The sequence below is a fragment of the Xenopus laevis genome, chromosome 2S (assembly GCF_017654675.1).
Source record: "Xenopus laevis strain J_2021 chromosome 2S, Xenopus_laevis_v10.1, whole genome shotgun sequence".
NCBI classification, from domain to species: Eukaryota; Metazoa; Chordata; class Amphibia; order Anura; family Pipidae; genus Xenopus; species Xenopus laevis.
Window position 1 is genome coordinate 150,111,415 of NC_054374.1, and position 12,163 is coordinate 150,123,577.

Consider the following 12,163-nt stretch of genomic DNA (forward strand, 5'->3'; position numbering starts at 1 on the left):
TTTTAACACTTATTTATTATTACATTTTCCCGAAAATTACCTTTGCAGGAAATGCTCAGATTTTCGTGATTTTTTGTGAATTTTCCCCGAAAATTTTTCGGAGTTTTCACCCTACAGCTCCAAAAACATAGTGAAATTGCCTGAAACCCCCGACACAACCAAAAATTTATGGGACTGTTCCCATTGACTTTAATGCAACCTCGGGCATTATTTAATGCCATTAAAATTCAATTCCTGCCTCATACTGTAAAAAAAGATAACTAGATAACTCAGTTATAAGACTGAACATCAAAGCGGTCTATGGAAAGGTAAATTTTGCACGTTTAGTTGTTTTTTTAATCCGGACCTTTTAAAGGTTTGAGAGGCTACAATGTAGCTGCTAAATTATGGCTTCTGCTCAGAAGTTGTTTGCGCACAAAACCAGTTAGGAAGCAAAATTTGTATCCCAAAAATATATGTAAAAAAGTAAATTTGTTATGACTTTAGGCATACGAGATAAAAACACAAGGCTTACGTGTCTTCATTTTTGGACTCCAGTGGAGGCGCAGGACCCCGAGACTGGCCAAGTGGATCAAAAGCAGCTCCTTAAAAAAAAATTAAAATGAATTAGCATTTTATGACAGCTGTTTATAACAGGAAATATATAACTAGGCTGTTGAATACTACAGTTTAACCTATACTAATTGTAATAACTGCAATTAAAATCGATGAAAATTTAAAAAATAAGACTGAGAAGTAAAAAATGCTTTAATAGCGACATGAGCATACCTCTGAGTGCCGACTTAGTGAAGCCTGCTGCACGTACTGCTGTCATAGGCCGAGCCACTCCATCCTACAAAAGAATGGTGAAAAGTTTTAGGGGCCAGAGGTAGACATAAAGCATGAAATGAGAATTGCTTGTTGCTACAGCTGATGCTTTACTGCCAAAGGGCTGTGGCCATGATATAATATATAGCATTGTAAGTCTAATTCTTTATTAAGCTTTGGTTCTCCTTTAAAGGAATTGTTCAGTATAAAAATAGATAGGCTGTGCAAAAAACAAAATGTTTTCAATATAGTTAGTAAGTGAAAATGTAATGTATAAAAACTGGAGTGACTAAATGTCTAACATAATTGACAGATCACTACTTCCTGCTTTTCAGCTCTCTTGGAGACTTGAGGGGAGCCACATGGGCCATAACTGTTGCTTTTGAATCTGAGCTGAATGCGGAGGATCAATTGCAAACTCACTGAACAGTTATGTCCCATGTGGCCCCCTTTAAGCCGCTGACTAACTCAGAGTTAGAGAGCTGAAAAGCAGGAAGTAGTGTTCTGGCTATTATGTTAGACATCCGGTCACTCCAGCCTTTATACATTACATTTTTGGCTAACTAACTATATTAGATACATTTTTTATTTTGCACAATCTATTTAGCCAATTTTTATTTTTACTCTGAACTGTTTGTTTAAGACAGATCCCGTTCTGGGATGCCTGTAGCTACACCTTCAAGGTAGCAGTAGCACCAGGGTTACTCAGCGTCAATAGGAGCACTGTGGGTGAATAATCCTACCAGATTTTGGGGTGCACTGGCAATTTGCGCACGATGCAAGAAGCAGCTTTAGAAGCAAGTACCTTTAATGAATCACCTCAATCAGCACAATGACTGCAGTGAAAATTTTGCGATTGCAACCGCAGTTGCACTTGATAAATGAGCCTCTTATGCTACCACGTGGCTCTCTGAAAGCTGCATATATGCTGTGCTATTTGTTTTTTTTTTGTGGCCTAAATAAGGGTCCTACCTTAACATTGAACTATGGGTGATCATCTTGTGCTGCTGTCAGAGGAAGCAAGGGAATTCTGGGCACTATAATCTGTCCTGCATCTATATGCACCTATAACGGCATTCTCCAAAATTCCTCTTCTCAGACAGCAGCCAGACTACAACTAGGCAGAACAGGGGTAATCATAGTGGAAACTAGAGTATGCTATATGGAAGTAACAAAAAATAAAATACATAAAAAAATAAACAGCCACATTCCAAATAACTACATGACAACACTAAATGTTCAAAAAATGAGAAAAAGCTAGTAAGAGCCCCTGCACTCTCAAATAAGTTAAATTAGTTATCTAAATTATATAGTGAACCAATCAATTGATGAATATAAAGTGCTTGTGCTAATAAAGAGGACTTGCTTGGTTAATTAAAACCATCTAATAGGTTTAAATAGATATTAAACAATTAACAAAACAACAAGTTCAGAGAAGCATAGAGTTGCTTTTTCTGTGTATTAAAAAATAGCCAGTGCCAACTTGTTAGTTTATATACTGAGTCTGTAAGCGATAGATTCAAAATTCCAATAAGTTATAAAGTGCAAGTGCTCAAATGTTTGCAGTCGCCGACTGGGTGTGGTTCAAAATGAATAATTTATGCAAGTGCTAGTGCATTATAAAATCACAAGGTAATTCATTAACAAAATTAGTTTAAGGAAAAGGAACCAGGACCGTCATTCAAGGAAAATTAAGTAGGAAAAGGAAGATAGTGTAGAGGTGGAGAAGTCCCAAAGAAACTGCTGCCTATTATTTTCTAAGCCCTGGGACCCCACACGGGGAGAAAGTAGTACACTGAGGACTGTGGTCTCGTATATTACATAACCTATCTCTTGAAAGAGCTAAAATAACCTAAAAAACCACAAATCCACCAGTGCCATATAAATAACAGAGAATGAAGGAAGTGAATGCGGTTCCCTGGACCAGGCTATGAGTATTCAAATTCAGTTAAAAGGATTTTTTAAAAAGGTTTTTTCCAAGGTGATCAAAAAAGTATTAAAATCGGAACAACAATTGAATAAAATTATTGTGAAGAGAGACTCTGCCAACGCGTTTCGCTAAAAAGCTTTGTCAAGTCAAATGGTGTCCACTCATGCTTGCACGTTTTTTAAGACTTCCGTGTTTAGGATGTTCCCAAATTTTCCCAATTGTCAACAGAACTATATGACCAATTTCTAAATAAGATTTTTAAAGTTCAAATTAAAGGTGTCTCACCCTAAAAATCAATATAGAATGTTATAGCACTACCATCCAGCTATGGATAAATCTGAAAAAAATATACTGCACCATACCTGTACCGCTCCGGTCATAAGTCTTCCCTTTGATGATGAAAGATTCACCCTAGCCTGTTAAGATATCATAAAATATCAATGGATCTGAAAGCTATATTATTGTAAGTGCACCAATAGTAGTTAACCAACCTAGAAAGTGCTGGACTCCTCCTTGAAATATGACGGATCACTGCATGACCCAACACATTAAATCGGTGCTATAGTCAAATTGCCCATGTGCATGGTTAGTTAGTATTCAGTTTGCTGTAGGTGAGGGACCTGAATTGGTAAAACTGCTGTGTTTGCGTCAGAAACACTACTATTGTTTATATAAATAAGCTGCTGTGTAGCAATGGGGGCAGCCATTCAAAGGAGAAAAGACTCAGGTTACACAGCAGATAAGCTCTGTAGAAAATAATGGTGTTATCTGTTATCCGCTTTTTAACCCGTGCCATATAGTTTTTTTTTTTTTTTTCGCTATTGCTACATATGCAGCTTGTTTATATGAACTATAGTAGTGTTTCTGAAGCAAACAGATCAGTTTTACCAGTGCAGGGCAACACTACATGATACATTTCATTACCTTAAAACACTTTCATCCCCCACCAAGGGATGGAGCAGGTCTTTTATCCTGTCCAATATTAAGCACAACATACTCCCAAAAATCATTAATATTATATTATAAATGTAAGTTTACGGTATCATAAGTCTTAATGACAAATCTGTGCTCTGGATTTCCCAAATTCTTGACATAAGTGTTTTCAGATGAATAAAGGACTGTAAAATAAAATTCTATCATGCAAATGGCTTTTGAGGTTCAGATCATACAGTTGCAGTAAAGATGCCCACAAATATCTATATAACACTTGCATATGAGCTTGTAATAAGCTATAGCCTTATATTTAAATGTCTAGTTAATAATATCGGATGAAAAATAAATTAAATTGAACAGTTTACTTACACCGAATGCAGTTCCAAGTGGGCGGCCTGCAGCTGTTCCTGGGATTTTTGCTGTAATCTTAAGAAGCAGAGATGTAATTTGACAATATATTTACATCATTTTACCATATTCTGCAATATGTTTAAAAAACATACTTTACTGATTCCAATTGCTTAATTTAAAATATAATTGGCAGGAAACCCTCTGTATTCATTTCTTGCTGAACTTCAAAATGCTGTGATGCCAAAAGTTCACCATTATGTAAACAGTTTCTTTCTTTTTTTTCCTCACAAAAATACTCTATATAAATACAGGTATGGGATCTGTTATATGGAAACCCGTTATCCAGAAATTTCAGAATTATGGAAAGGTCTAAAATAGATTTGATTCTATCCAAAAAAATGTCTCTGTAATAATAAAACAGTAGCTTGTACTTGATCCAAACTAAGATATAATTAATCCTTATTGGAAGCAAAACCAGCCTATTGGATTTATTTAATATTTACATGGTTTTCTAGTAGACTTAAGGTTTGAAGATCCAAATAACTGAAAGATCTGTAAACCGGAAAACCCCCTGGGCATTCTGGATAACAGGTCCCATACCTGTAAATAAAAAAGTAGAAACACAGGGAGAGGGTGGAAGATGCCTAAATTGCCCCAGTTTTTTTAAAAAGGCAATTTTGTGAGGTTTGCAGCCGACAGATTGTGGTGTCTGGGACAGTTTGGGATTTGTATTAGTAGAAACCTTTCCTGTACTTTGTACATCAATAAAAAAAATATAGTTTGTTTTCAATTATTGCATTAGAGGCACCAAACAACAGTTTATAATCCCTGCAGCAGTTACATCTGTGGCAACGTCTGTTTGTCACTTTATACAGTAGAGCAGTTTGGAAGAAATGATGAATATTGAAACACAATTCAAAGTGTTTTATATTATCTACATTACAACTTTAACAGTTTGGTGTGGGTGCACATATTAAACAATGAGACATATTACATAAAACTATTAAAAATAATTAATGAAGACCAACTAAAAAGTTGCTAAGAATCAGCCATTCTAGAATATACTACAGGGTGAACCACCCCTTTTAAAGGTATGTGACACACAATTATTAAATACAGTGGAGGAAAATACTTACTGGAGGCCTTCTTCCATGGCTTGTGCGTACAGCCTGCTGAAAAGCCACATCATTCTCTAAATCCTATAATAAATAAAGGGGAGGGGGGATAAATGTTACCTTCCAGAATATAAGCAAGTTTTGCTCTAAACTGCATTCTTGCACTAATTTTAGGATATCAATGTTATATATATATATATATATATATATATATATATATATATATATATATATATATATATATATATATATTTTAAAAAAGACCAGCAACACCAGGATTTCTGTGTATCAAAGTGTATTCAATTAATGCATGAATAGCCGACGTGACGTTTCGGTCCACGCAGGGACCTTCCTCATGGCAAGGAAGGTCCCTGCGTGGACCGAAACGTCACGTCGGCTATTCATGCATTAATTGAATACACTTTGCTTTGATACACAGAAATCCTGGTGTTGCTGGTCTTTTTTGAAGTATTTGGATTTTTTACCTTGCACCCAGGTAACACGACATATATATATATATATATATATATATATATATATATATATATATATATATATATATATATATATATATATATATATATATATATATATATATATATATATATATATATATATATATATATATATATATATATATATATATTACAGAAAAAAACAGCCTGACCAAGTCTGTAATTGTATCATTATTCTGATTTTTTTTTCACTTCTTAAATTTATGTTTATAGCCTGTACTATTCATCTTCCATTTTGACTTACTAACTAATGCCTGGCTGCTAGGATAATGTAGCCTTAGCAACCGGATAGCTTTTAGAATTCCAAACCTGACAGCTGTACAACAAAAACTCTATATAATTTGAAAAACACCGAAAAATCCATTTGCAAGTTATCTTAGAATAAAACTGCAACTTAATTTTAAGGTGAGCCACCCAGTTAGGCAAAGCAAGAGCCTTCACTGAATACAGCCCAGAATTTTCAAATATGTTCAAGATTATTATGTTGTATGAATAACTCTGTTAAGGAGTTAGTGTAGATTGAACCCATTCTCCTGTGTAGTTAGTCTAATGAGTAACAAAAAATCATTAAAGGGATTCTGTCATGATTTTTATGATTTCTTTTTTATTTCTAAATTACACTGTTTACACTGCAAAAAACACTGCAACTAATTCACTCTACAATATAAAATTTCATTCCTGAAGCGCAAGTGTATTTTTTGGTGTGTAGGTGCATCTCAGGTCATTTTGCCTGGTCATGTGCTTTCAGAAAGAGCCAGCACTTTAGGATGGAACTGCTTTCTGACAGGCTGTTGTTTCTCTCAATGTAACTGAATGTGTCTCAGTGGGACCTGGATTTTACTATTGAGTGATGGTCTTAGATCTACCAGGCAGCTGTTATCTTATGTTAGGGAGCTGCTATCTGGTTACCTTCCCATTGTTCTGTTGTTTGGCTGCTGGGAGGGAAAGGGAGGGGGTGATATCACTCCAACTTGCAGTACAGCAGTAAAGAGTGACTGAAGTTTATCAGAGCACAAGTCACATAACTGGAGGCTCCTCGGAAACTGCCCCATGTCAGATTTCAAAATTAAATATAAAAAAATCTGTATGCTCTTTTGAGAAACGTATTTCAGTGCAGAATTCTGCTGGAGCAGCACTATTAACTGATGCGATTTAAAAAAAAAAAAACCACGACAGTATCCCTTTAAGGAGTTAGTGTAGATTTAACCGATTCTCCTTTGCAGTTAGTCTAATGAGTAATTAAAAAAATCATAAAGATTAAAAAAAAAATGGTGAACAGCAACTTGCAAGCAGCAAATAATGCAGCAAATAATGCAGCACTGTGATTACCTCTGTATCATATGCAGGGTTGTATTCATTGTATCCTGAATAGAGATCATCTTCTTCTTCCTCGGGCACGAGATGGACATTTTGCATCATGATAGAAACAATTATTGAGCTTGTGGCTCTGGTGCATGGAGAGAGAGAGATAAAGAACAAGTTTACAGGGCAAGAATGGAGCTAGTGGTTCTGGGACTTGGACTGAGGGACACTGTAGAGGAATGAGATTGAGATTGATCACCCAGAAAGTTTCCAAATGTGGCACTGCTGTTACCAGTATCCTGTTCCAAAAAAAACATTTGTCATTTTTAACCCATTTTCAATATGCAGATTCTCTTGAAACAAGCCATTCTGTGCACCCCCTAGCTCCAAAATAGTTTGCAAGACAATGCATAGCAAACAGCTCAGCGAGGCTCACGACAGGTCTATCCCAACTGTGTCCCTCAGCATACAACTCCCAGCTTCCCCTCTCACCTTTCTAACAAGGACTGGACCTCTGCTCTGCATCAAAGCCACTATAATCTCCTCACATGACACAGAATTTCTCTCTTCCATACATGTGTTAAAAGGGGTCATTCATCTTAAAGAAAAACCATTTTCATAAGAATATACTTTTCTAGTAGTATGTGCCATTGAGTAATCCTAAATAGAAAATTGCTATTTTAAAAAAATAAGGGCCGCCCCTGGGGATCCTACGATTCACTGTGCACACAAACAAACCAAACAAACTATACTTGTTAGGTCACATGAGCCAATTAACAGACAGAGCTGTGTCATCTGCTTCCACACTTCTTCCTGTTACAGTTAGAGCTGCAGTATTTCTGGTCAGGTGATCTCTGAGGCAGCACACAGATCATCACAAAATGGTGGTTCAAGGCAAGAGAGGTAAAAGGACAATATTTACTTAAAGAATCCTACCAAACTGGAATATATATTTAATATACCACTTAATTTGATATAAACTATCTGTGTTAATTTTGGGGGTATAGTTTTCCTTTAAGTTAATTCTTAGTATGATATAGGGAGTGATATTCTGAGACAATTTACAATTGGTTTTCATTTTTTATTATTTGTGTGTTTTGAGCTGTTTATTAAGCAGCTCTCCGGTCTGCAGTTTCTGCAAGCTGGTTGCTAGGGTCCTAATTAACCCTAGCAACCATACCTTGATTTGAATAAGAAACTGGAACATGAATAGAGAGAGGGCCTGATTAGAAAGAGGATTAATAAAAAGCAATAACAATAAATTTGTAGCCTTGCAGTCCATTAGTTTTGAGACGGGGTCAGCGACGCCCCTATTTGAAAGCTGGGAAGAGTCAGAAGCAGAAGGCAAATAAATTAAAAACTGTAAAAAAATAAATAAATAAACAAGGAAGACCCTCCCTCCCAAAGAAAAAGAGCTAGAGTTACCCCAGTGCACCCTAATGTCATGGGGCTTAGTTGACGTCTCAGGCCTCGATCAACCAGATCACTAACAAACCCTACATGTAGTTTAGTTACACACTAATATGGCTCTGTCATTCTGTGCCTCTACGGTGGACTACAACTCCCAGCAGCCCCTCAGAGTACAGTTTCAGGCACAACCAGTGGTCGATTCCTAGGCCTCACTCTGTGTCAAACGATAGATAACCTGGCAGTTAATAATTGCATTAGGATACGTGTGTAAGCCAGTGTGAAGCTCCTTACCCGCGTACGTATGTTCCTACGAAGCAGACACTATAAGCACTCGCAGTTTGTTGATGCCTTCCGCAGCTCCATGGAGAAGACTCCCATCATGCACCTCAGTCCCTAATGCAAGCCAGCGATTGGCTCGATGCTCGTGACGGAAGCCGTGGGAAGCGTCTGGTCGGTGCTAGGCAACCGCTTAGCTAACTCGCTTTTCTCAGCCGGGAGCGCGCACGTACAAGCGGCGCTACAGTCAGCGCGTGACTGTCAATTTAGTCAGAAGAGAGCTGCAGCGGGGTTACCAGACAAAATTGGGCTACTAAATTAAAGCCCAGGCTGGATTTGTGGAAAGGCCACCAAGGCCCAGGCATAGGGTGGCAGGATATTAGGGGGTGGCATGTTGCCCCACCACACCCACATTGGTTCAGAAACACTGGGGAATGCGCAGGAGATATGATAGTTATTTGAATTTCCTGCGTGCCATTCTGGTGCTCTGGTCCCAATGATGAAAATTTGGGTGAATAAAAGGGAAGGAAAGGGTTGACAAATGTCAGTGGGCCTAGGAGTGCCTGCTATGTAAATCCAGGCCTGGGGGTTTGAAAGTATAAACTAGCAAAGGTACGGATTTGGCTACTTTTTGGGCCTTTGTCTGGTTTTTACTTTGGAAACCAGCCAAAGTTTTTTTCTTGAATATAAGGCTAGAATAGAGTAGGGAGCACCAGACATTGCTTAGAGAAACAGTGGATGGTCTGCAGGGTCTGATGTATAAGTGATAGGTAAAAGAACAGAAATAACTGAGCCATATGAATGCACCACCCCATCCCACGATCCAATAACTGTGAATACAAAAATAAAACGTTACGTAACTTTTACTAAATATGTATAAAATGAAAATCTAGGTAGAACATTAAAATAAGGGTAGGTCAGGGAGATGGAAGGACACTAGGTAAAGGATAAAGGTAGATTGCTATACTCTCAAAAGGGGGTCTCAGACCTGCCTAGGTAAGAGGTTAATAATATACAGTTGTAGTTTTGAGAATGGGTCTCAGACCCGCTTAATGGGTTAACCCCAAAATACCCCAGGTAAAGGATTGAGGGTAGGACCCTAGGTAAAGGATTGAAGGTAGATTGCTATACTCTCAAAAGGGGGTCTCAGACCCGCCTAGGTAAGAAACTAATAATATACAGTTGTAGTATTGAGAATGGGCCTCAGACCCACCTAATGGGTTAACCCCAAAATACCCCAGGTAAAGAATTCAGGGTAAGACCCTAGGTAAAGGTTAGAAGGTAGGTTGCTATACTCTCAAACAGGGTCTCAGACCCACCTAGGTAAGAAATTAATAATATACAGTTGTAGTATCGAGAATGGGTCTCAGCCCTGCCTAACGGGTTAACCCCAAAATACCCCAGGTAAAGGATTGAGGGTAGGACCCTAGGTAAAGGATTGAAGGTAGGTTGCTATACTGTGTGTATAATGAAAAGGTCTGTGCCACTGTCACATAGAAAAATATATATATATACGGCACTAAACAAAAAATAAATGGTAAGTCAAAAATACAAAATCTAATATTAAATTAATCAAAGAGGATTTACTCACAGTTCACCCCAGTCCCAGGGTGCAAATCCAGAAACAGTATTTCAAAAGAGATGTGAGGACCTCAAATAATAAAGCAACAGTTCATTAAAAAAAGAATTGGAAAATTTTATTTTTTATTATAAGGTGCCGTGTCTGTCACACGGCACCTTATCTTTTTAATTCCATTCCTGAATTTCTACATAAGGAGCTATCTCTCAACTCATTCAAGAGAAAATTCAGATTCTAACTTTTGGAGCTCTAGAACATCATTTCATTTAGTATAGTCCTGGCACTCGAGGGACAATGCCCTAACTTTGTGCACTTTAGCCCTCCATTTTGTATCCACATGTTATTCACACACTTAGATTATAAGTGCTACAGGGCAGGGACCTCCTTCTTATTGTCTTTGTTACCACATTGCACATTATCTCTCTGTGTTTATACATATTTATTGTATAGTGCTGTGTATTCTTGACTTGCAGAAAATATAGTTATACATACATACCTACAATAGGAAGTGGCATGGGTCTTTTTCTGTGGCAACTCTGTGAGTTACAGTAGGAAACTGGTCAATGTGCTATTATGCGTAATATATGATGCTGGTGTTATTCTGGGCTAACAATTAATATTGTCTTCAAAAATGGCCTCTTTATTGGTGCTTCCTATAGATCTGCTACAGTCTCTGTCTGTTTTTCAAATGAGGGGTGGGCATGTCCTAGCGATCACTGCCATAAAACAGTAGCACTAGGCATCAGTTCCCTATCAGGTCAACCTAGCTGCTGATTGGTTTCTATCCTACAGTGCAGTGTGCTGAGTGCCTCTGGCTCCCCTACATAGCCTGGGAAAGGAGGCAGCAGGAAGTGGAACAGATGGGCGGGACTTTTTAAAGCACTTTTCTTCTATATTTAAAATAGTATAATGCACTGGTACTTTGTTGTTTTTTACACAATATGTCTCCTTTAAAAGAGTAGACATATGGTTAATTATCTTTTAATATGTATTAAAAGGATTGTTCACTTTTTAGTTAAGGTTGAAGGGTCGAAGTGAATTTTTGGATTCAAAAACTTCGAATTTCGAAGTAGTTTATGGGTACTTAGAACATCGAATAGGCCAAAATTCATTTAGAATTGAAAAAAATTCACAAATTCGACCATTCGAAAATCGACATACTGTTTTTTTTAAAAAACTTCGACTTCGACACTTCACCACCTTAAACCTGCCGAATTGCTGTTTAGCCTATGGGGGACCTCATAGAACCTCTCTGAGTCTTTGGCTAAGTTTTTATAAGTCAAAGTTTTTTTTTGTACGATCCTTCGAATCGTTCGATCGAATGATTTTTACTTCGCACGAAAACGGCTGTTTTCAATCGAAAAAATAATAAATATCAAATTCGATGGTCGAATTTCGAAGTTTTTTAACTTCCAAATTCGACCCTTAGTAAATGTGCCCCATAGTATGATGAGGAGAGTTATTTACCTTTTTTTTTATTCAGCAGCTCTCCAGTCTGCAGTTTAAGCAAGCTGGTTGCTAGGGCCAAAATTATCATGTGTTTATTTGAATACGAGACAGAAATTAATTTAGAGAGGACCTGAATAGAAAGCACCAATATTAATACATTTGTAGCCTTACAGAGCATTTGTTTTTAGATGGAGTCAGTGACCCCTATTTGAAAGCTGGAAAGAGTCGAAAGAAGAAGGCAAATAAATAATGAAGACCAATTGAAAACTTAAAGTTAACTTAATGTTGAACCACTAAATAAAGTTTTTAAATAAATAAAGTTCAAGATTTTTTATTTTTGAAATTTCCCAGTGTGCACCTTGTTGCTTTGTGGATGTTGCAGTACTAAGTAGCACCTGGGTTGTATTGCCTTATGCAATTTTTAAATGTTCCTGGTATGCACCTTGTTTCTTTGATTTTTTTTTTTTGAAAACAGTTTTTATTAGTTTCCAAAGCA

The 12,163-nt window shown here is 37.1% G+C and overlaps 1 protein-coding gene across 2 annotated transcripts in view; it reads right to left on the bottom strand.

Annotated features, from left to right (window-relative positions):
• The window catches only part of ift88.S (intraflagellar transport 88 S homeolog), a 46,552-nt gene extending 37,735 nt beyond the window's left edge, over positions 1-8,817 (bottom strand). The window contains exons 1-7 of one of the 2 annotated variants that reach the window (XM_018250291.2): positions 8,655-8,817; positions 6,981-7,098; positions 5,158-5,220; positions 4,040-4,096; positions 3,100-3,153; positions 769-832; positions 515-584 (exon numbers count right to left, since the gene is read on the bottom strand). In XM_018250291.2, coding sequence (XP_018105780.1) covers positions 515-584; positions 769-832; positions 3,100-3,153; positions 4,040-4,096; positions 5,158-5,220; positions 6,981-7,070 — 398 coding nt within the window. In that variant the 5' untranslated portion in view covers positions 7,071-7,098; positions 8,655-8,817. Of the gene's footprint in view, positions 1-514; positions 585-768; positions 833-3,099; positions 3,154-4,039; positions 4,097-5,157; positions 5,221-6,980; positions 7,099-7,445; positions 7,569-8,654 lie in introns of those variants that run through there. The other variant, XM_018250292.2, reaches the window with a different exon arrangement.
• Between the last annotated feature and the right edge of the window lie 3,346 nt (positions 8,818-12,163).